A 26,235-nucleotide genomic window follows, 5' to 3' on the forward strand; every position below is an offset into this window, starting at 1 on the left:
GGTGTGTGACGGGCCTGGTAGTCCTTGCATAGCTAATGGGCCTCAGGGCACGGTCTGGCATCTCCCAAGTCTGGGAGATGCCGGGGTTGCATATCAAAGCGGGTAGGGACTTTGCAGCTCCTGCCCTTGATAAGCTAAATCACTAGCCATCCTGCTGGAGGAGGGGTGAACACCTTCCTCCAGAGCTGGCATTGTGTCTGGGCTCAGGGTACGGGCTTTCATCTGCAGGTGGTCAGAAACATGTCTGTGATGGCAGACTGGACTATACCAGTCAGCCAGCACACTAAAAGGCTGAGGTGCCCTCTGGGTGCATGTTTAAATTAATTGACTACTGGCATCAGTATGCATTTATTAAGACCCGGTGTTTGATATCAAACACCATGTGTTTCAGTGAAGCATCATGTAGCTGGGGAATTCGTAATGATCAGTGCCCCATGCATAGACTTAAGATGGCTTCGCTGTTCACTTTTATGTTCTAGCAATGAAACTAGAGAGCACAGGGGCATATATCTGCTCTTGCAGATATGTCCTCACTTGTAATATAATACACCCTTCCTTAGGGCTATAAGGCCTGCTGTAGGGGTGACTCAAATATATTACACACAGTGTCTCCAGGCGTTGCACACAGGGTGTGTACCATGTTGTCTTTTAACACTTATTTGCGCCATTTTTCGAGCCTGCACCGGCAGTCTGCCTCAGTTTGGTGGTAAAATCCTTAGGGTGGCAAGATACATGCTGCAACCCCTAGTGACCCTCTTTAGTACCCATGTCCTAGATACCAGGAGTACCATTTACAAGGGACTTATAGAGGTGCTAAAGGTATTGCCAGTTGGGGAATAGTTACTTACCTCGTTTTAGGGAAAGAGCTCGGTCACTGGGAATGTGGTTAGTAGGAACGCAGTGCATTTCAGTCAAAATTGCTGATACCAGGCAAAAGGTGAGCATGTCAAAAAGGGGCACTTATCTACATGCTCATTTGCATACTGCCTAACTTGGTTTTTTACTCCACTTTGGCTAACTTGGTTAGTCCCCCCACTTTCTTTTTTAGCACTTGCACCCTGTGTGTATGGTAGTTCATGCACATAGTAAATGCTTTAAGCTGAAAACTTACTGATGCACCGTATATGAAGGCCGTTTGCTGCAGAGAATACTCAGTCCATGGTACCCCGATTGAAGAGTTGCACACGGTTATGAGTGTGTTACGCCTCAGCATTTAAATGTGATGGTTTTTGTTTTGGAACAGGAGAGGACGAATGGGTGGTTTATCTGCAGTTTCACATTACGCTAACAACAGGTTTAGTAGCTTAAGTGTGTGTATAATTATCACAATATAATAGGCATTATGTATGATTTTTAAACCTGAAACAAACGTGCTCATTAAAAGCCGGAAATGGAGAATTTCATGGCCGTCAAGTGTTGGTTTTCCGAGTTGTTGGTTTGGGCTGAGCCTGCGTGATCTGATAACATCTGCTTAATCACTTGAGAGGTACAAGGGTAAAGCGTCGGAAGGACTGCTGCAAGGTGAAATGGTACATAAAACCCCGTAGAGAAGCAACACTTTAAAACAACTGAGGCGGCTAGAAATAGTTTGTAGCTACAATATAGTGACAAGCTCTTAGCGTCAAAGGATGAAAGTCAAATTCTTGCCGGTCAAAGGTGCAAATTGACAGATGCGGGACTAAGGAAGACCTGCAGCAGAGGAGGGTCTTTCATCACAGCCAGTTTAATTGTTATGACACACTTTTTCCATCTGGCCCATGCAGGCATATCGACTGCCACACAGAAGCAGGAAAGAAGTTTCACTTGGACTTTTTGCTTGTGCAGCAGAATAAACTGAATTCAGAAAGTTGCTAATGAAGGGCACAGTATAAGGCTTAGAAAGCAGGGAAGTCGTGGCTCTGCTGGCACAGATGAGCCTTGGCCATTGCATTTGTACTTGACATCAAGGCATGCTCCGCGGTTTGCGTGGGCTTTAATGGAATCTTCAGTCCTTCCAAAGGTGCTATGTGAGATGCTGCAGCAGAAAATGTAATCAGAGGGGAATATAGACGGGAAAGGAATCCTGTTGACAAGTCGCAGCAGACAGATCTTGGAACATAGTCCAAAAACCACAGGGCAGCTGTCATCGAGCCAAAGAGTGGGGCGATTGAAGTGAGAGGCATGTATCAAATGTGTAAGCTGCTGCTGTCTACTCTACTGTGACCACTGTTCCCTGAAAAGCAGTGAAAGAATCGCAGAAGCCTTTTCTCTTGTCAAACTGTGTTGGGGGGCGAGGCAACAGGGCAGGCACCGGCTACTGGGCCACAACTGTGAAGCGATCACACTGTGTACGTTTGGCAAATTAACCTCTGCGCAGTCTATCCGGTCTTTATCAGAGAGATGTTTTGGGCAGTGTTGGTGAGTTCACTCATCAGACTTGCATCAGCTCCAGTGATGCAGGAACTCCGTGGCGGCCTTGCTCGGGACTGCTGGCAGTTGAACAGCATGGCAGGCTTGCTCAGTGGGTGCACCTCTTTGACAGATGGCCTCTGGGACCAGAGAGGTCCTCCTTTCGGCTGTTACTGACTCTTAGCTGGTTTCATATGGGCACGCTTCTTTGACAGCGGTGGCCTCCTGGCCGTGAACAAGGCTTCCACCACCTCCCTCATCAAGTACACTAACATTGGACATGGCAGCAGCCGTCCTTCGAACACGCGGCTTGGGTGCTGAACGACATGGTGTTGATTTTATCCTTGATTCCATTAAAACCGTCCGCCGTGGGAACCACACGGAGAAACTGGGTACCCACTGCAACACAGTAAGGCTCTGGCGCCACTCCCAATGGCAGTCAGTTGCTTCTGTGTGTTCCTTACTGGACAGTAAAGTGGAACTGTACATGCGTAGTGTCAATGCAACACTCCTTTATGACGCATAAAAAGGTCCGGTCAGTACTAATAATTCACAAACTCTGTATGTTTCCACCACTGCTTTGTGATCTACCCAGGACATGCAACGTTCTAATACTTCTGTTATGAGAACCCTCTTAGTGCGCCCTCCAGGCCACAGAACAGGTAATGAACCATGACATTATCATAGACCGGCCTGGGAAACCGCATACCCACTTGATTATCATCTGAGCATGCCAACTAAAAGTCAGCATACCAGTTTCACATGCAGTTGGGTCAGTCTTTGCAGGGTGCATGTTCTTTACCATACAGTGGACATTCCGGTCCTAACATCTGGTGACTATTACTTTCTACGTCAAACTGTAAACAGGTGAACTTTGCTTAGTCTGAGTGCAAATAGCACCACAGGCTTGAGCTGTGAAACAATGATAAGATCTAGAATTATGAATATTTGACTCTTTAGTGCAAAATGTGCAATAGAAATATTTAAGATTATTGTTACAGAAAACAGAACTTAGTTGGGTCTTCTGAAACAGGACATTTCCGTTCATGAGATCAGTGACCTAAATTGTAGTCTAGGTAAAAGTTAGAATTGTTATGAAAAACATTGCGCTTTACCCCAGTGCCATACTTCATAGCCCGCGATATTGTGCAGTCTTGGGTGTGGCCTTGTAAAGGAAATATTTACTTACTCTTAAAGATCTCTGTGTTTTAGTACTGGTGACAAGGATGGGGTGGGAGATGAATAAGATGACTCAGTGGTCATCTGTGGAAACAAGACACTGTGCACCACTTCACAAGTTGGCAAAGAAATGCACAGAGATTAAAGCACTTTAATTTCTGAAACTGCGTGTACGTGGACACGTATGTGTGCTTATATATGTAAGGTATGTGGGACTTTGTGTAATGACATTGATAAGCACCATTTAGGTAGCAACAAAAGAAACTGAATACATTATTAATCCCCATTTAGGGAGCAACAATAGAGACCAAATTATCAACATTAGAAAAATGGAATCAGTGGACGGGCTGTTCAGCATAAAAATGAGAATAAGATAACACCAATTTAATAAGCAATTTTAAAGATGATCAGTATGAAAACCTTCTTTATCCATTTGCCATTTGTGATCAATTAAAAAAGTTTTATACACGGTTGACACGAAATATGAAGGTGGGAATGTAGGGGAAATATCTAACAAGGTAACTGCCTACACTCGATCCAGATATATAAGACACTCTTGATCAAGAAATCACTTGTGGAAGTTTAGGTGGCCATCTCCAGGCTAGCATCTGGTAAGGCAAGTGGGGAAGATGCAGTCCTTTTAGAATTCTACCACACTTTTTGGCAATTACTAGCACAAATGTTGGCTTTAATTATACAGGATATTGCAGGTACATCTCAAGTTCCTTCATCATGGAATAGGATTAACACTGTTTTATTTCTGAAATGGGAGAAGCCACTGAATGAATGTGGGTCATTTAATCCAAATGTACTTCTTAATTATGACACCAAGATATATATATATATATACGAAGGTATTCTGCGTAAGGCTAGTAAAATACATACATTATTAAGTACCAAAGAACAGCACGATTTTACACCAGGCTGCGATACAGCAACCCACATAAATCAAGGAATCTGTTTGATGCCGCTGGGTCTCTGAATATTCTACCTGGCATTATTGTTTGATGCCGAAAAGGCTTTTGACCAAGTCACGTGGCCATGCCTGTGTGCGGCTATAGAACAAATGGAGCTCGGCTCCACATTCATTCTGTGGGTTCGGGTATTATTTTAGGCTCCTATCGCCAAGATCATTTTAAATGGCCGAGCACCATAGGAACGATAGTGCTGTTTAGGGGAACGCCTCAGTGATTTCTTATATCCCCTTTGCTATTCACTCTATATTAAAGGCCTTTTTAATAGCATTGCTGCGAAATGACCGTATCCTGCTGGTGGTATTTAATATTTCCATCAAACGAAATGCATCTGCCAATGATATTGCAGTCTATTCAGCCAACACAAGATCCGCTATTGAGAGGGAAGTTGATTGGTTTAGTCGTGTTGCTGGCTATAAGCGTCATAATGCCAAAATAAATATTATAGTTAACATAGAATTTTCTAGGCTGGTGAATACGTGGTTACAGCTGCCGCTTATCTAGGTGTCAAAATCGGTTCAAATATGGACATAATTATATCAATGAATTATGATTAACTGCTTACAAAATATGTTACTCTATTATATAGATCACACAGATTACCCTTATCTCTAATAGGCAGGTGCAATCTGATAAAGAAAAGTTTTCTCCCTGAGCTTTTATATCTTTTTCAAGTGATAACGCTATCCTTTCCCAATTCGTAAAAAAATATATATATATTACATTGTTTTATATGGGGCATCTGAGAGAATGCAGATACTATAGCACAGCGGATACAATTTTTCAGCGTGGAGGCACTAGAGAATCGATTTGATCTGATTTTTCAGATGAGTCTTTGGGATGAAGCTAGCAGGTTCTTTTTAGAATTGCCTGATACAAACTATCATAAGCAAGTTAGATGTAACTCTAGGACACTACCAGTAAATTGTAAAAATTGTAAATTGATACTTGTACAGCGCACTACTCACCCGCAAGGGTCTCAAGGCGCTTATACGAATACCGCTGTGGAACCCATCCTGGCTTTCCCTGTGAGGCGTCCACTCCTCGGCACCCCCAAGGTGGAGGCCAGGCATCCTTAGCGTTGTGGGGGCCGTTGTGGAGATTAAGCAAGCTATTGCCCAGAGTTGCAGAGTGGGACTCCATGATTGGAATAGGCACCGAGGCGAGAATTATCAGGCCCGTGGAATTTTGAGCCCAAGACCCGCCGAGGCGGGGAATTGAACCCTGGTCCCGGGCCGGACCTCTGCATCAGGGTCTGGCCCGGGACCACATTTTAACATGCAACCAGTCAACCACTACAAGTTTATATTTACAGATACTATCAGAGATTTTTAATTGCTGCAATATCAAAGTTTCATAATATTTGCCCTGAGATGACATGAATGAAATGGGATTTTCAAATCCTTCATAATGTTACATAGGGAATTTAATCGCCCAAAAAATGCTTTTCCAATACATTCGGATTTGTGACCAACTTTTTAAGTGCTATACTAAAAATATTGGGTTTGAGGAAATTGAATTGATCAATATGATAGTCAAGGGGGATGGATAGAGTAAGAAATCTAAATCTATATAAATGTTTCATGCAACAAACTCCAGAGGACATTTGGTCTCTTTCTATTAGATATCGTCTAAATTGGTAAATGAATTGCTGGAGAAGACTTTAAAAACAGCACAGAGATATATTATAGGTCCCTTACTGCTTGCAACTGCAGTATTTAAAGAAATTTAATGGGCTATTTTATAAACCATCAAAAAATGCATTTGTATACAGTGAGTTTGGACCTGTGGTGTCCCAGTTGTCACTTTGAGCAAGCCAACAACATACGTAAGCATGCTATCTTTCGGCTTAAGCCCTTCTGGACATCATTAAAGCATTCACAACTATTCTTCAAACAGGTGGTACAATCACAACTAGTCGTACCTTTTTCAGTATTGATACAAAGTTTCGGACTTGTGTTCACTTTATTTTCATTTGTATAAAAATAGCTAGACTCTGTGTAGCTCTACATTATATCAGTGCAGTAATACCACAATTTAGTTAATAGTGATATCTTATGCAGCATTACTTTGAACTTGATGTGGCAGTCTGTGGGGTGCACAGATCACTAGGCAAAACACGATTTGAACAGAGATTGGGTCGCATGCTGCGTGTGACTCTATTTGTATTGTCTAATATACGTATTCATGTTGCGAAGCTTGTATCTTATGAGGTTATTTTCCACAAATCTGCTTTAATAAAAATATATATTTTTAAACTGAATATCAAATTAAAACCTCCCATATTCAAACTCATATGCCTTGCGGGTTACTGTTAGTTTTTAACTGTTGCATAAGCAAAACACTGAGCAATGTTTGTAGAATTCGAGCTTGTGACTGTAGTGTTGCACTTGAATATGCAAAACATGCGTTAATACCCTGAAGTTCGATTCATTGCTATTTTAATGATTCCAGTCTGCAGTTAGCAGATTGTACATAGAGCTCTGCAACCAGTGTATTAACCATGTGGGCTCTTGTCCCAGTGTTTGTTTTTAAATATATAAATATTTATATATATACAAGGAATAAAGACCCCCATGGCAAGCCACTGAGGAGTTCAGTAACCATATAGAGCAAAAAGGCTGAAGGCGGAGTTCCTTCATAAGGTTATGGAAGTATGGGTTGACTTGTAATATCCTTATCATGTACACCAGGGGGTACTTTATCTCATATAATACATAGTGACCTTTCCCACAAACCCCTTAAAACCTTGGTGCTTTGCTTTTTCACATGAAAGCACAAGTAAGTTTTGCAAACATGAAGAATAAAAATAAAACCTCTAGTGCAAAATTAAACACATCAAAAACCTCTTAGATGTTTGCTGCAAACAGATATTAGAAACAGTTCAATACAAGTCAGTTTAAAAAACAAACTGCAGTAGCTCGGAGCATTTAAAACCATGCAGAAAAATTCTAACTTTTCTCTAAGGAGTGCAAAAAAATAAATATTCTCTCTGCTTGTCATTGTAAGCTATTAAAATAGAGTAGAAGAAAGAAAAAACATGTTCCATTTGATGCTTTATACAGCTGCTTTACTTATGCTCCCTGACCTACTTTTCACCTCGGCTGCTGACAGCAGAACTCAACTGTAATGACCTCATAATAGTCTAGTTCTGATGTCATTTCCTTTTAATTGGCGACTTGGTATATCACAAGTTGCAGATTATAAAGACATTAAATAACTGCCATTTATACAAGGATTACAAAATTCCATGTGTTTTATATAGTTACACATATATACATATTCAATCTCTCTTCACTGGACCCCTCCCATCCCCACTTTTGTTTTTAAAAAAAAAAGTGTTTTTACACCCTTAAGTAAAATGCAATCCATTCGTGACTTTTGAAGCCAGTTTTGTTGAGGCAGCGTTTGAAAGAAAGATGCAGATGTACGCAGAGACAATTGTCACTAACCCTGCTAGTCTTGACTATCCTGGCACACTCTAAGCCTCAATTGTCAGCTACCCTACTAGAACTAGTTGACGAAAGAGCTTGTCGCAGTAGTGTTTCTTACAAAATGACTAGGAGTCTGTGAAATGTCCTAATTTTTATTTCTATAATTCAGTCACATTTCAGAGAAATTATGGCAAATTATACGCATCGTACATCTAGTTTTTCACGCTAAAAAAGAGTGCAAAGAAAAACAGTGCTCACGTTCTGATTCTCCTTGCTGTTCCTGTGCTGATACAATAGAAATGTTGCCAACACATTGTTTAATTACAGGACTTGGTGTAATATCGGGAATTTCATGTAAAGCGAAATACTGGAAATTATGCAAATATACCCTAGAGTAGCAAAAATGTCGTCTTGGCCTAATTATGGCAGTATGCAGTGAAGTATTTCCCTCACTACCCCCTCCCCATAGTCTACTTGAGTAATTTTCATGGTGAATTCGTAGGTAATCAACACTAATATAGCCTTATATTCTACAGTTGAGGGCTATACCGGTTGTTAAAGGCACTTTACCCGAGAAGAGGGCCTTTAACAACCGGTATAGCCTACGGTAGAAAGGCTATAAGGTTATTTGAACTTTCCACCCACTTGAGGGTAGGATGTTCTAAATTAACCCCTTCGGTGCTGCAGACTGACCCCGGCCGTCCCACGTAATGGTGGGCGTGTGTGGAGGATGGCCGGGGGGGCTGTCCGATCCCCGCCCACTGATTGGAATGCCCGCACCGCGGCAGAATTCGCGCCACATTCAACGGGTTAAAAAGGGAGAAATAGAAATACCGTCATTGGGATGTTGGAGCAGAAGACTTTTATCGGTAATTATAAGCCGTGAGCCACTTCATGGTCTAATGAAGCTCCCAACATTCCAATTTTCTAATAAGTTTACACAGTCTTTTTGAGCGCCTAGATCAATCCCTTGTTGCTGACGCAGCTCAAAAGCATTAACAAGCATATTTTACTTGTTTAACCTTTTTTCTTTGACTTTGTCCATTGTCCAATTAGTTCCTCTCTAAAGTGTTGCAAAGGATGTCAAATTTGGTTATTTTTTTGCTTGACATTTATTGACATTTTCTTTATGGTTTTTAAGGTCAGTGTTTTAGGTTTTTCAGAAATGGCACAGTGCATTGATTGACTCTTGATATTTAATGGTGCAATTTTTCTCCCGTAGGGATATGCACTGTCAATTTATGTCTTTCACGTCCTGCAAAATATATGTACTGTAGTAATGATAATTGAACCCAGCATATTTTGCTATTAAAGTATGCTTGTAATTAATTTTAGAAACATATCCAATACTCCTACTGATTTTGGTGTCGCCGTTTTTCCAGCACTTCCAATACAAAACCCAGAAGACAATGGCCGTGGCTTGAAGTCAAGATGGTGCCTTAATTTAATGGGCTTTTATTTCTAACCTGCACTTCTCTCGCAAGCAAATTATAAATTTTGGGCACTTTGAAAACAGTTATCCCAGAAAGCCAGACCTTGCTCCCATGTTTTCAATAATAAAATTATTTTGATGTCTGAGAACTTCTTATGCAAACTTTAATGTGAAAAAGACGTCATTAAAATATGTTCAATTGCAACTCAGGCTGTGCCACATTTGTTTTGTGGTGTTGTGCAAGACATCCCTTTGTGTATCTGGATCTTTAGGTGTGGCCCACAGACCGCTTCAGTTGTTTTGCCTGCTTCATGAAATCAAAAATTGCATAAACACACAGTACATACTTACTTAGATATGGTGAGGTGCTCTAGGTCAGCCCTTTTTTCCATTGTTCTGTCCACCTGTCATTCACATTTAGCCTCTGTTGGACTTGGCACTCTTAAGGGTCATCCCCAATCTTTTTGCCTTCACCCCTCCTCTTTTCTGAACCATTCTTTGTTGGCTTTAAGGACACTGCACTTTACTACTGCTACCTAAAGCTAAAGTGCTTATGCTTTCTCCTTTAAACATCGTGAAATTCGCTCACACCCATTTAGCACATTTAATTTACTTGTAAGTCCTAGTAATGTGGTACTATATTTACCTAGTGCCTGTAAATTTAATGCTACCAATGGCCTTTCAGCACTTATTGTGTCACCCACTTAATTAGTCTTTTTAAACGTGTCTTTGGCCTGCCATTGCAGTCTATGTGTACAGTTTAAACTGACATTTTGACCTGGCAAAAGAACCCTTTTGGTGGGCCTAAACCTTTCCTTTTAATACATACAAGTACTACCTAAGGTAGGCCTAGTGCGCTGTATTTAAAAAGTTGGACATGCACTTTTACGTTTTATGCGTCTGGAAAAACCTTGAAAGTGTAGCACCCATCAGTATGCATCTAGCAACAGCTGGTAGCCAATAGCGAGGACTGCTCTAGGTTATATGCCCTACAGCCCTGTTCTGTAGGTTTCAAGTCCGAGTCTAAGACTGTCAAAGACTGAGTCAGTCAGGTTACACCATACAACTTTGACGTATCTTTTTTCACTCTGAATATGCGGAAAGGTGAAGCAGTGTTTTGTATTGCGCTGTAAAAGCTACTCCCATACTTTCGAAGGCCACATACCCTTGTGGGTTGGTTCAAGCAAGCTGCTGACTTTTTGCATTGCACGTTTGGTTTCTCCAAGGCATTTTTGAATCCATTAAATACAGCATTTTAAAAATACTTAATGTACCTGCACATTGCAACTGCATGACCTGGCTTTACCTCTTACCTACACACACATCTAGCTCACACACACCCATGTGAATAGTTGTATAAAGTTATTTTCACCTTAACTTCAAGTGTAGTTTTTTTTTACCTTGCTTTCTCACCCTTTTGATTGAAGCACTTCTTCCCTTGTGTGGGTGGCCCCAACGCCATGCTCAGTGTGTACCAAAACTGTAACCCCGTGAAGACCTTATTGACACCATATTAACTTCACACAGACCAGGTTTTGACTGGTTCCTCAGCTGACAATAGCCCCAGAATCCTGTTTTTCTACAGATGAGTGGGTATGCTTGGTGATAGGAATTATCTGGATCCCCGCAAGATTCCAGAACTTTCTTTCACTGAAATGTGAGGGAAATTTGCGATTTTAGTCAAAGTGTCACTTTTTCAGAGCTTTTATGGAAAGAAAATATCCGGTGACAGGCTCATCCACAAGTGGGTACTGATTTGTTTGTTTTATTTTAGAAGTGTGGGGATACAGATAAGTAGAACATTTATCAATTGAATGTTTCACATTTTTGGCTTCCAAATGTATGTCCGTGTACAAGAAAAGAAGACATCTTGCAAAATGCTTTCTCAACCATGTGATATCAAGGGTAAAGCCAAATTCAGATTTCTACGAATAACCACAGTTCATAGACTCATTATCTTGGGCACCCTTAAAAAATGCATAGGATTTCGTCGTAACTTTTTTCATTCAGTAGATTTTACCATGTGAACCTATGCACAGTCGGTAAATAATGAAAAATCATTGAAGTTGTAACTCCGTTAACTCTGGACATTGCTTGTTTTTGAACAACCAAAAAACACTATGCATACGACCAGAAATATCTGAAGGTTCATAATGATGTATTGCTTTTGTAAATCGACCACTGGGGCAAGAAATTATGAATGAAAACATGAATTTTTTCAGTTTTACCCTCATATTTTTTATTAGTTTTTCAATAATTAGTTAGTTTGGGAAACCCATGAGCAGTCTACACAAAGGACCCTATGCTGAATTTTGTTACGCTTTTTTGGGTTCCACTTGGGATTCACTCTTTTTTCAGCACAAACTGCATTTAGGTAGAAATCGCAAACAATAAGAAAAAGTAGGCTACCATTGCAAAAACTGCAATAATTTTCTTTGTACAGTTCTACCTGTTCTTCAAAGCTGGGAAGAGGGTGATCTTAGCACAACCGTTGCCATTTTGAGGGGGGGGGGGAAGCTTTCTTGCATAGAAGTTTTTGCCACTTTACAAAGCATAAATTGCTGCATTTGGTGCTATTTTCTTAGTCCTCTCCCGGGAAATCGCCAAACTCTGGGTTCTTTTATAATCTCCAACATATGGTGGGGAAAAGGATACACATGTGGCCTGCTTAGTTGTGTAGAAGAAACGTTATGACGACTTAAGTACCAACTGCCCCAAAAATTATTTTTAAAGGGTCCGCACTGGGGAGAGGAAGGGAAAGCCTCAGCACTTGAGGAGTTAATGATTGTGACACAAGGCGTTAATGGACGTGCTGCAGCTATATACCATGTGTTCTTTACCATCAGGATCCCAAGTGTATTTTTCTTGTAGAAATGTCTTTTGTTGCAGAACCATTAACACATTCTTAAAACTTTTTTTTCCAGAAAAATCCTCATATTATGTACTTGGAGCAGGAGCTGGAAAGTTTGAAGGCCGTGATGGAGATCAAGAATGAAAAACTACATCAGCAAGACAAAAAGTTGATGCAGGTTGAAAAATTGGTAAGCATGCCTTTCCTCATGTAATGTTGAACAGTGTCTGTGGTGATTCAAACTGAAAGGCGTCAGTCAATCCTGCGGTTTCAGCAGGTGACGCGGGCAGCATTTATTACCTACGGATCTACACAGGTTCTTCTCAAGGTCACATTGTATGTGATTTTAGACCTGTGTCTAAGTGCTCATTTATCTGACAACTTTAATTTGCTTGAATCATATGCCGCGCCCGGCTGTGAGTGGAATGGCATAGTCTGCATTATTTCCTGTGCATGGAGCAGCATGTCATACATAATTGAATCTGGTCGGAAATGGACTCCCTCCGGACGCTGCTTTGCAGATTTAGCCATCAGAGTTTGATTTACAGTGAAGATGCCCAACCAGCACACGCTGCTCGCCCTCCCTTATCCAGATGCCATTTGGACTGTCATGTGTAGTTAGATCTAAAAATACACACGCATGCTTTTTAAATTATTAAAGCAGTGTGGCTTGCTGTAGTCTGGAAGGATCCGTCGTTTCGACCTGAGAGCATGTTTTTAAACCTGGCACCGGTGCACTGTCTCTTTTATTTCCTTGCTGATGGAGGCTACTGCAAAGATACAGCAGTGCTGGTCCTTCTTAAGAGTGACCAGGGATGGTGAAATACAGTATCAACTATAATGTCGTTCTTTCTTCCTCGACGTTAGTTGCTAGTAGAACTGTACATTTTGGCGCCAAGTGTGGCTTTTGGTCCACGGCTGCTGTCTGGTAAGCAATGGGTGCTCATCTTTAAATGACTCCGATATAGTGACAATGCAATACATTCTGCAGCCACATTAGTATATAGGAAAGTATGCTGCAGTGTGCTCTGAGCAGATGAGCAGTAATTCATTGCTAATGCGTGTTAAACCGTGTGACGTTTATGCAGCAACTCGTTCACAGATGCAAGATTTTAAGGACGCAGCTAGTTATGTTGTATTGACATGTGCACCGTTTACCCCAGTCTGTCATGAGTTCTGTTGAACCCGCATATGCCGCCATCCTTGGCTTCGGAGAGCTGGGTTGGGAATCGGGCCTTTTCTCAAATTGTGGAGCCGCTAGCCATCCTTGGATCCACTGATAGCTACAAATATGTCAGTAGGCTCTTCAGCCCGAAGGTTTTTAACTTTCCACTTTCTGTAAAGTTGTGTGAGGGCGCGATTCTAGCACTTAAAGGATCTGGGTTTTAGGAGTGTTGTAATCGCGCCATCATTCTTTCATTCATTGTAGTAGAATGTGGAGTGAAAATTGCTGCTACAACCACAGCCATCATAGATGGAGACTAAGACATGGCTTCACAGCTATATTTGGGGTGAATTATCTCCCCCGTTGTCTGTGCGTGTAAGCATGGAGCGCATTCTACCCGCCGGAACCCCTTGAACCAATAGATCGGGTTTTAGCCCATCCCTAGAGTCATTGGTGAAACTGCATTCACACCCTTTGCCCTGTGTGCTTCTCTCACTAGAGCCCTTTCCGTGCTGGTGTTGACCGGTTACACACACAGAAAAGCTAGTTGAACTGGCAGTTATGCCTCCCAGACCCCTGTGTCAATTTCAACCTTCTACCTGTCCTGTTCCATTCTGATGTTAGCAGTCCATACCACTTTCCATTTACTTGACATTTTGTACCTCTTCGAATGAAAGCACTACTTTCTGTAATGTAAATAAAGAATGTGGGCATATTCCATCCGAGGCGCAGACTGGACCTGAGGGTGTTGGAGCGCTTCACAGAGCTATATATTGTATTCTATTTTTTTTTTAAAGTGTCACTGTGTATTTTTATTTACTCCATATGTATCTCATGTTATTGCTGCTGTGATATCTCTGTAAATTGCTCCGAAACCTTTGGGTCTAGTTGGCACTATACAAAACGCAATAAATAAAATAGGAGGCAAATTGTGTATTGAGCACACATTCTGAAATTTGACGGCGTGAGTCTGGTATCATTGCCAAGTTTATCAGACCTGGTGTGAAGCCTATTCTCCCCAGAGCCATGCACTTTAAAAAAAACAAGCATTGGCCAATCCAATAGGTCTGAAGTTGGCTGCCATTTTTTGGGGGATTTATCAATGGTTCTTTTATTTTGTCATGTTTTTTTCAAGTACGTATTATTATTGAAGCAGCCGGTTCCCTTACCAATTTAATTTTTTTTTACTATGAGTGTAAATATTTTTTAAATCTCAAAAAGCACACATTGCAAAGTAATCCATGGCACTGAATAACGCTTATTTTGTGTGTGGATGTGCTCTTTTAGAAAAAGCAGAATGCTGTCACTCATTGTGAAATTAGCCAATGGCTTAAGTGTGCTGACCAACTGCCTATGCTGGGCACTTGGTCAGCACTGTAGTGTAATGAGTGGAGGAAAAATGTCAATGAAGAGGGCTGGATGAGGGGTCCTATAGATATATAATGTATGTAATAACGATCAAAGCAAAAGACCTAAAAACATATTAACCTGTTGCAGCCCCGTTATGTCCAGTTCATTTTACTTGCACTCTGTGATTAGCCTTCTGTGGCTCTTCCTGTTCTGAAACAGCTTGAGGCAAAGGGACTCTTACACCATTATTACCTTTTGGACGGACTAACCAGCACTGAAACATGGCCAGAGAGAAGCTATTGGTGTTAACTAGACCCACACCTGAAGACAGGCCAACATCTCTGTTATGCTCACTAGGCATAACTGTGTGCGTCAGCAAACAAACCGCATTAGCTAGGCAACCCCTACCCGTTTGATTTGTTTTTGGGCCCTGTAATGCCCAAAAATTATCTTTTATTGGTTTTCCCATCACTCTGGGAGCACCAATACCCGCATCCTCCAGTTGTTTCCCATCAACGAGGTAGTCCTGTAAATTGAAAATAAGAAGGTTGTCGTACACATGCAAAATCTTTTTTCCCTGTTTTAGGGCTTTCCTGAAGCAGTGATTAATAGGCAAAATATTTTACTGTAAATCCCTATTCTTTGCCAGGAGGCCACCACTACCGCCCCTTGACTCGATAGTCAACCGTCCTAGGATAAGAAAGGAGAGGTTCTCATTCTTTTGAATGCTCATAATGAAATTTCGAGTTGGAGGTCTTGCTAGGGTAGAGGATGTCCTGTTGCCTTTATCATTTACTCAAAACAGCAATGCTACCTTTTCATCGTCATGTCACACAGCCCCTGAAAAAATGGTGACCTCCCAAGCCATCTCGTGTAGTCTTACAAATGATTCTTTAAACTTTTGTTTGTTCAGAGCAATGAAAGGCGAACTAGCCACATGGTGCCGACAGACCTAATTGTTTCGGCAGGCGTTGAAAAATCTACTTACCCACTCGCTATTGTGAGTCAGATGTTATCAGGGCAAGCTGTTTTTAGGGCCTACTGGTCGGTTCTAGTTCTGGCTAGTGAACTTGAGCTTGCAATGAACTTATGTTCATTCAGTAAGTGAATTAGCAATACAAATTCCTTTACATCTTGTTTTTATCGTGACAAATTTGCTGTCTGCAGAAAGACAGGTCAAAATCAGCTTATGTCTTTTTGTGTATTGCTACTTATTTTATCCTGGAAATTGGTGTTTTTTCTCTGACTGCAGTTAGAGGATTTTGCTAAGTGAGCTGTTTGACAATCGATATGAAACAAAAGGATGTAGGATGACAGTTTTTACAACATGTACATACTAGTAAATGGAAGTACAAATATTTCAAAATATATCCGAAATTAAAAAAGCAAATTATTTTTGTAATTCAGAAGTATGATGGAAACAAAGATTTTAATAGAATTAAAACAAATCGGAACCCTTTACTTGATGATGTGCAACAAATAAATATATATAGAAATCCTATTTCCAAACATTGTTTGTGCACTATATAGTTTTATTAGTAAAACTGCCAATCGGTGAGAAATGTTGTGGCCATTTCAGATGTGCTGACTGCAAATGACCGCGCTACCACAGCCATCATGCTTTACTTATATATTTATTATAAGTGATAGTTTTTAAACATGAACTGAGAAATATTCCTGCCCGTGCCGATCACAGTGCAGTTAGTGAATTTTTAGGCAAGTCATATGTACCTTGTATGTTGACTGCAGTTATATTATAAATGGAGTCATAGTTTTGTATATTTAATCAATCAATAGTTTTTTGTACAGTAGACATGCTTTAATCTACTGTACTCTCCTATGTGATAATGAAGAAAATAGCAGTTCAGTGAAATAAAATATTTGCCCAGGGTCACATAATCAAGCGTATTACGGTTAGGCCCAGTGGCTTATTCTAGTCACTGGACCTGCAGGTCTGGTAACATTTTTATGATTTTTGAGTTTTGATGGGATGTACAGTTCTCTCTTGTCTGAGGGAGCAGTGCATACAGGGCAATAGATTTCAAACACCTTCTATTGCCCAGCCATGCTTCTGTCTGGTCCATACTCTTCAGATTTTGTAAAAGTAGTTTTTTGTTTGCTCTAAGCTCCGAAGCTACTGTTAAATCTTCCCTCCTTTAAATCACCTCCATCATTCATCTGTGGTCTACATCCGAAGACAGTAAGAGATGTCGGACTTTATATGTCCTGCTCCAGTCAGTTCATCTCTCAACTCCATCTTCCATGTGGATGCTTGCTTCCCCTGGAGCTTGTGGGTGAAGGTGTTCTATCTAAATCTAAGTGTGCACCCCAAGATTTGTGCTGCTTCTGCTTACTTTCTTCATACACTTGAGGTGTAAGCAGGTATGTTCTAGAGTTTCTTCCCACACCATTGCTGCATCTTTTGACAAATTGTTGATGTGGAGGGTTGTATTTGAAGACCTAGCAGTAGGTGCCATGCCTCCGTTAACCAGGCTCGAGATGTAGTGCTAGACACCAGATCTTCATATGGCCTTCACCTAGATGAAGGTTGCAGACTTGAGTGAGTTTAGGGCAGTATTTATGGACAAAACACACAATGTAGCAACAACCTTAGGAAAGCCATGCACTTTGATTAGTATAGAACACAGGTAACTAGATATCTTCCCACGGGTTGGATTGTGATGACGTTCTGATGGGAGCAACTTCGAGCCCAGCCCTTCTTGAAGTGCTTGATATCTGAGGTTCAAAATCCCCTCTGAGATGCTGTGGAGTAGTGTTTGAGGTGGTCCTGGACATTAAACCAATTGTTTTTTGCTTTGCCAGCTAGGTGGAGGGGAAGGGTCATTGGACATTTCGGAACTCGGTTGCACTTTGAAGTGACTGAGTCTCCTAGTTCCTCTATGGTGCCACTAGAGGTTTGTTGTTTGGTTATTGGAGTACCACGTTGTTATGGTGATGTATTGGATGGTGCCAATTTAGGAAGGCTTAGGGGTGCCTCTGACTGTCATAATGTGCCGCAAAAAGAAATTGTGTTTCAAATTAGCAGGGTGATCATCGGCAGGTGGTAGCGAGGGGCTGAATAGGCCGGCTGAGGTCTTAGATTGTAATGTGATGGGAAGTAACGTATCTTCATACGGCACACGTGAAAGGAAGCAGATGTGAGAGGAGGGCAGTATGTGCACCTCACTTGACCCTTCCAGTTTTTCAGCAGAAGAGGTAAGAGTGAGGAAGCTCAGCAGGCCTTCGTGATGGTCCAGTGTGCAAACTGGAAGTTCAACCAGTCCTGAATTAACTATGCAAGCATTGACTTAGTGATGTTGTAGAGAACTTCCTTTAAGAGGACCTGCTATAAGGAATTCAGCAAGTTGCCAGTACTGGTTATTTAAGTGACTGTCCCAAGAGTTCAGGGTGCAGGTCATCTTTGAATGTAGATTGCTAGTGGGGGGCCATGAGTGAGAAATAGGCAAGGCACGTGGTGTTATATGCGGCACGAACACATGACTAGAGTCAAGTAGAGTTAAAAAGTAGACCCATCTACATTTATTAGACCTTCGATTCCTTGGCATAACTTGTGTAATACCCTTTTTTAAATATATTTTCTTAATTTGATTCTGAAAACAGTCGTATCTGCCTGCTCAGTTTCTTGTCTTACACCAAGGATTAAAAGATTCTCCTCCATGTGTATTTTATCAATTTTTCAGGATTTGGTCATGGTTTTGGGTACTGACCTCATCACTCTTGCAACTGGAGGTGGGGAACAGAAGGGAAGCATGTTAAAAATTGCGAAAGGTGCAAGACAAAAATGGGTAAAATTATGTGTCAGTAAGGCATTTGGCGGACTGCATTGTAGAAAGCGTTTCTGGGTCGTATTTTCACTTGAATTAGTAAGGTAAGAAATGACAAATGTGGTCACTGTCAATATTCTATTTCTCGTAGGTGGACAACAATGCAACCTTATACGAAAAATTAAAGAAGTGTTCACAGGAGAATGAGGATCTGAAAGCCAGAATGGACAGGCACATGGCACTGTCGAGGTAAATTATTACCAACGTCACTAATATTTTCCTCTAAATATTCATCCCTGGCTGTGTAAATAACTGGTGTAGCACGTAAAATAGAAAATAATTATTGTAGAGCGAAGGCCACATTGCTCTTATGCGCAATCATTAAGGTTCTTTATTTCATGGTGCAGGAATAAAATAATTAAGGTTCTTTATTTCATGGTGCAGGAATTCTGGCCATTTTGTTACGTGAGAGTACATTTTGCTCTTCATGCAGTGCAATATTTCATTTGGTGCAGGATTAGTTATGTGCCATATTTGTTTGTTTATTTGCTCTTGGGCAGTATGTATACCTATCACGTATGCTCCCCCGGTGTCCTGCTCACCTATGCTCCTCCGGTGTCCTGCTCACCTATGCTCCCCCGGTGTCCTGCTCACCTATGCTCCCCCGGTGTCCTTTTAGCTTATGCTCCCCCGGCGTTCTGCTCGCGTATGCTCCCCCGGCGTTCTGCTCACCTATGCTCCCCCGGTGTCCTGCTCAACTATGCCCCCCCGGCGTCCTGCTCACCTATGCCCCACCAGGCGTCCTGCTCACCTATGCCCCACCCGGCGTCCTGCTCACCTATGCCCCACCCGGCGTCCTGCTCACCTATGCTCCCCTGGCGTCCTGCTCACGTATGCTCCCCCGGCGTCCTGCTCACGTATGCTCCCCCGCCGTCCTGCTCACGTATGCTCCCCCGCCGTCCTGCTCACGTATGCTCCCCCGCCGTCCTGCTCACGTATGCTTCCCCGCCGTCCTGCTCACGTATGCTCCCCCGCCGTCCTGCTCACGTATGCTCCCCCGCCGTTTTGCTCACGTATGCTCCCCCGCCGTCCTGCGCACATATGCTCCTCTGCGTCCTGCGCACATATGCTCCCCCGGCATCCTGCTTGCATATGCTTCCCCGGCGTACTGCTTGTGTATGCTCCCCCACCAGCCCCACCCTTATCACCGATGACTAAGTCGGATCTCTCCACTCCGGCTATGTACTGATTTGCTGACTTATGCGTACATCTGTCCATAACGCCACTGTGCCCAATCATTTTTGTCTCTGTTTTTGATTCCCCATTATATAATTTTGTGATTAATTCTATATAAATATTTCTTTGACCTGATTATTAGCCCGTGTGTTCTTGTTTCCTTTTCAACATTGATTGTTCTTTTATTAATTAAAATTGTTATTCTATGAATACACATTAGTTAGATTCCCCTGAACTAACTTGAGTGATTTATGCCACTTAATTTATTCTACCTAGTGAACAAACTAAATCCCTTGTAGCTTCCCTGTTCTGAATTACTTATTGCCCATACCTACAAGGGTTTATTGGGTTACCCATTATCTGTCTATTCCCCCCCATATGACTTCTGCCTAGGGTTCTCAAGAAGATCAAGAGCGACAAGGCCCAAGGCATTTTTGTGGTTTCGGACTTGGCAAGGGGAGTCTAGCATCCAGAATTTTTGTAAATGGGCATCGATTCTCCAAGCAAGGCTGCCCCTTCGGGGCAGCAGGGGAGGGTGCTTCACCGAACCTGTCAACTCTCCACCTCCATGTGGGGAGATTTGAGCAGCGACAGTTGGTAGCTTTTTACCTTCCTCCTGAAGTCTGTGAGCGCATCTTGGTGGCAAGGCATCCCTCGACTAAGATGGTATGCGCCTGCTGTTGGCAAACATTTGTAAAATATTGTACATAAATGTCTATTGACCCTCTTTATCTACTATTCTTCTTTTTATTCTTACCCTTGCCCAGCAGGGCTCTGTGTTGGGTATGCTTAAGGGTTATCTTTCTGCTCTGTCCGCTTTCTTGCAGCTGCTAGACCAACCCTCTTTGTTTAAATCTCCTGTTGTAAATAGATTCTTAAAATGGTTTATACATATATTTTCATCTACGCTTTTTGTTGTACCTCAGTGGTCCTCACGTTTCTCATATGTGCGCCTTTCAAACTGTTGAATAAATGTCCCCTCCGACTGCTTACCATCAAGACAGCTTTATAATGGCAATAACATCTGTACGGAGCTTAACAGAAAAATTGTACCTCGTCACTCCCCAAAATTTACAACACTATTAATAATAGTGTAACCAGTTTATAATTCACAAAAACAATATGGCCACTCACAGGAAGCCTGTCCAGATAGATACATTCAGCAAAATTCTATTTAATTACCAATGACAATGTTTCATTCAAGTTATGGTAACCCAATAGTCAAGATATGAGACAAAGATATTGTATTGCTTTGCAAGAGTGTCGTTATTGCTAGTTGTCCCACAGTCGTATCCTTAAATACTCCCGATTGTAACTTATTTGAGGCTGCAAATGCTGCGAACATTAATATAGAAGTTTACAATAATATACAACTGTAACACATGTGACCATCAGGATGTGGACCGTATATGATCTGTATCTTCGTATGTACTCCTAGTAGTAAAGAAAAGCCAGAAACAAAAAAACAGCTTGTTATCTTCGATGGGAAACGCAATTGTGATAGACTACAATACTGACCCTATCACCTTTAAAACATTGCATCAGGGCACTTCTGGAGCATATAGGATATAAAATACATTGGTCCAGTCATGCAGATGTCAAAATGAGGAAAAATAATGTCTCACTTTCGAATTGGTATGCATGGGTTAATGCCCATAATTAAAATGTACACCCGGCCCTTTAAAAAACCAGTTCGAGGCATGTGGGCTGCTGAATTCATATCTGTGCATAGATCGCCACCTAGTGTTGGGTCCGGATGATTGCACATTGTTGTCCTGGAAGAGTCTTCGAAGTATCACGAGATAGGTGGCTCCTCCCCTGGACTACAGTGCGCATGGGCATCGCCTCCATCCCCAGATTGTTTTTTTCCGCCATTGGGTTCGGATGTGTTTCGGTTCCCTCTGTCGGAACCGATAGTTGTTTAATTTCTACTCGAGACCAAAAGGTCTTTAGGCTGGGCGTCGGTATAGTTGCGTACGGGTTTCTATATGACTCTCAGCTCCGATCTCTTGCTGCCCTTCCACGTGCTTTCGGCGCGGTAGGGCCTGTACTACACTCTTGCTATGGAGCGAACTCCGTTTAAGAAGTGCCCTTTGTGTCACTCTAAATACTCGCACCTCGACGTGCACCCGGTGTGCAATACCTGCTTGTCGCCGGATCACCGCGAGGACACCTGCATGGCGTGTTCGAAATTCAGGAGCAAGAAGACTTTAAAGATTCGTCGAGCCAATAGGCTCCAGGCTAGGTTATCGGCCACGGCGCCCCCGCCGGACGACATTTTCCAAGAATATGTCGAGGGAGAAGACGACGTGCAAGGTTCGGACTCTAATCCCGCATCCGAGGGAGAGGCCTACGACGCGGGTGAGGAGAACTTTGACGAAGTCACCGACGAGGTAGGGGACGACGAACAAACTTTTACCACGATGGGAGATAGCTCGGAGGAAGAGCATCCCCAAACTGACTCAGGGGTTGTTCCCCTTCATACGGCCCAGGTCGAGGGATCGCCTTCGGGCCTTACCCAAGATCTAACTATGAGTCCTACGTCCCCGCCTCCGGGCCCGGTCACGGACACTTATGACCCATCACTTACGTCGAAGAAAACGAAAGTGAAGCCGACTGGTCACGCATCCTCGGATGCGAAACCGAAAGTGAAAGTGGCGCAGGTGAAGAAGGTTCTGGAGGTGTCAACTTCCAAGAAAACCAAAATGGCCGACTTGAAGAGCCACGCCAACATGGCCGACCCGAAGCCCTCGGGGTCGGCGCCGAAGGCGAAGTCCTCCGACACGGCTGCGTCGGCGCCGAAAGGGGTCGCGGACCCGCAGACTGCTTCGAAGAAGCGTCAGGGCGACGACGCGCATAGGCAGGGGGCGTCGGCCCGAAGGCGGTGCATGCCGGCGCACAGGCTCTCGAAGGTGAGGGGTTGCTCGAACCGGCCCAGCCCTCGCCGGCCTGGACAAAGAAGGTGGCGGAATCCTTGCAACGGATTCGAAAGGCCAGTGTGGTTCCCGCACAGGACACCAGTGCGCCGAAGCCGACGACTAAGCCTGCGAGGGAGCAAACGCCTATCCGTTTCACCCTGCCGCCCAAGTCGGCGCCGAAGGCCTTCGCACCGAAACAGGGCGGACCCTCGAGGGAGGTGTTAACGCCGAAGGCTGCCTTGGCGGTGTCGAAGCTGCGTCTCCAGCCGCTTGCGGAAGAGGAACGTTGTGCGGTAATAATCGACGCCAACACCGGAAAGCTGTCGCTCCTCAAGCGGAAGATCACGACGGAGCCGACGTTGGAACCCTTTAAGATTCCTCTCAAAAACAAGAGGGACTCTGAGGACTCTCCGGCTTTGGTGGAACCTATGTCCCCGCAAACCCTAGGTCACTCGCCGACGCATTCCGCTTCGGCCGATGCGGACGAGGAAGGCGACGAGTACAACTATCCGGCGTACTCGGATCCGGAGGAGGAGCACGTACCGTGGTCCGCCGGAGGCGACGCGGAGGACCCGCAGTCTGCTCAGGACACTCAACTTTTCGCGGCCAAGACGTCCCCGTCTGAGGACTCGGCGGCCTTCAATGCTCTGATAGAGAGAGCTGCTGCTAACCACGACGTCGAGCTCCACTCGTACCCCGTGGATGTGGACTTCTTGTTCGACACCTTCTCGGTAGCCGAAAAGACTGTCAAAACGCTACCGATGCTTAAGGGGGTCCTGAAGCATGCAACGGAGGTTTTCAAGGAGCCCACCCGAGCGCGTGTGGTCAACCCTCGCATCGACAGGAAATATAAGGCAGCGCCCACGGATCCTACATATATCAAGGGACACTTGCCATTGGACTCCTTGGTTGTTTCCAACGCTCGGAAGAGGGCGAACTCTCAAACTACTGGTGACGTTCCTCCCCCGGACAAAGAGTCCAAAATCTTTGAGGCCTCAGGCAAACGAATTGCGGCACAGGCAGCTAATATCTGGAGAATATCTAACACCCAAGCATTACTTGCACGTTATGATAGGGCCCATTATGACACCTTAGAGGCCATACTGCAACACTTGCCTGACCAATACAAGGAGGCGGGGGAGATGCTCATTCAGGAGGGTAAACTCATTACGAATGCATCCATCAAATGTGCACTGGATGTGGCGGACACAGCCTCCAGGGCTATCAATACCAGTGTGCTGCTTCGACGCCATGCCTGGCTTAGAATTTCGGGGTTCAAACCCGACATCCAAACTACGATCCTCAATCAAACAGTGAATCCTGACCACCTGTTTGGCCCTGAGGTGGATGCCACACTGGAGAAAATGAAAAAAGATACGGAAACTGCCAAGTCTATGGGGGCTCTACAAAGTCAGCAGTTTCGGAGTGGTTCCTTTCGCCGCTCAAACTCCAGAGGCACCTCAAGGGGACAGGCGTCCCAGTCAACCCAATATTACAAAAGTAACACCCAAGCCTCGTATAACAACAAGGGTCGAGGTGGTTACAGAGGCAATAATGTCAAGGGCAGGGGACGTGGAAACAATAGTTCCAGGTCCACCACCACCAACAAACAGTGACGTCTTGTCACTGCCCCCCGACCATGCAACACCGATCGGGGGGAGACTCCAGCAGTTCCTGCCGGCGTGGAAACACATCACCACGGACAGGTGGGTGAGGTCTATTATCCAGTACGGGTACTGTCTAGAACTTACGTCCATTCCACCGGACATACCCCCAAGGAGCCGTCCTATGTCAGGCGAGCACTTGACCTTGTTGCAGCAAGAAGTTCTTGTCATGCTGCAAAAAGGGGCAATAGAGCTCGTTCCATTGCAAGAGCGGGGAACAGGGGTTTACTCCCTGTATTTTCTGATTCCCAAGAAGGACGGATCCCTCAGGCCGATCCTGGACCTCAGGCCCCTGAACTGGTACATCCTCTCGGAGCACTTCCATATGCTCACGTTGCAGCAGGTGCTTCCCCTGCTTCAACAGGGGGACTTCCTGGCTACGCTGGATCTGAAAGATGCCTATTTTCATATCCCCCTGCATCCTTCCCACAGGAAGTATCTCAGATTCACGATCTTAGACCAGCATTACCAGTTCAAGGTTCTGCCGTTCGGGGTCACCACGGCACCGAGAGTGTTTACCAAGTGCCTAGCGACTGTGGCAGCGCATCTCCGTCGCCAGCACGTCCACGTCTTTCCCTACCTGGACGACTGGCTCATTCAAGCAAGGACAGAACAGCAGTGCGTAGACCGCGTGTCACGCACCATTCATCTCCTGCACGATCTGGGATTCTCTCTGAACTACCCAAAGTCCCATCTCCAGCCCGCCCACGTGCGACAGTACCTGGGCGCGACGATCAACACTCTGGCAGCCACCGCGCAGCCAAATTCGGTGAGAATCGCCAGTATCCAGGCGCTGATCCAACGATTCAGACCCCAACACTCGCTTCCAGCGAAGGTGTTCATGCAGTTGATAGGCATGATGGCCTCCTGCATCTCCATTGTCCCGCACGCGAGACTACATATGCGTCCGCTTCAGGAGTGCCTTGCACGTCAGTGGACTCAGGCTCATGGGCAACTGACAGACCTAGTGTTGGTGAGCGGTCGGGCATACAACTCTCTGCATTGGTGGAATCCACACAACCTTTGCAAGGGCCGACCATTCCAAGAGCCTGTCCCACAGATTATCCTGACGACGGACGCCTCTCTCCAGGGATGGGGAGCGCATGTACTCCAGTACACAGTGCAGGGACTATGGACACTACAGCAAAGGAAGATGCACATCAATGTGTTGGAACTGATGGCAATCTTCATGGCCTTGAAGGCGTTCAAAGTACATCTGTGCAACAAAGTCGTGTTGATCCGGACGGACAACATGACGGCCATGTACTACATTCAGAAGCAGGGAGGCACACACTCTCCACAGCTGTCTCATCTGGCTCAGAGCATGTGGAAGTGGGCCATTCAGAGGAACATCTTCCTCATGGCAGAGCATCTCCCCGGCAAGGACAATCAAATGGCGGATCTGCTCAGCAGGCACAGCCATCAGATGCACGAGTGGGAGATACATCCATCAGTACTCCAACCGTACTTCCAAAAGTGGGGTCATCCAGAGATAGACCTGTTCGCAACAAGGGAGAACGCAAAATGCCAAAGCTTCGCCGCCAGATTCCCACACCCCCAGTCAAAGGGCAATGCGATGTGGATGAACTGGTCAGGCAGATTTGCGTACGCTTTTCCCCCAGCACCTCTGATACCGCTGGTGGCACGCAAGCTCAGGCAGCACTCGATGACTCTCATCCTGGTTGCCCCAACGTGGGCTCGCCAACCATGGTACACCACGTTTCTAGAACTGTCCGTGGTGCCGCATCAAAGGCTTCATCTCACTCCCAGCCTTCTGACGCAGAGCCATGGCGACATTCAGCACCCAGATCCGCAACAGCTCAACCTGGCTTTCTGGCTCCTGAAGTCCTAGAGTTTGG

The 26,235-nt window shown here is 44.2% G+C and overlaps 1 protein-coding gene across 5 annotated transcripts in view; it reads left to right on the top strand.

The window, feature by feature from the left end:
- Nucleotides 1-26,235, top strand: part of MTUS1 (microtubule associated scaffold protein 1) — a 1,045,260-nt gene that overhangs the window by 1,011,702 nt on the left and 7,323 nt on the right. For all 5 annotated transcript variants that reach the window (XM_086962577.1, XM_086962579.1, XM_086962578.1 and 2 more), the window contains 2 exons: nt 12,332-12,448; nt 18,710-18,807. In XM_086962577.1, coding sequence (XP_086818703.1) covers nt 12,332-12,448; nt 18,710-18,807 — 215 coding nt within the window. The remainder of the gene's footprint in view (nt 1-12,331; nt 12,449-18,709; nt 18,808-26,235) is intronic.

The sequence above is a fragment of the Lissotriton vulgaris genome, chromosome 3_1, assembly GCF_964263255.1.
Source record: "Lissotriton vulgaris chromosome 3_1, aLisVul1.2, whole genome shotgun sequence".
Taxonomy (NCBI): Eukaryota; Metazoa; Chordata; class Amphibia; order Caudata; family Salamandridae; genus Lissotriton; species Lissotriton vulgaris.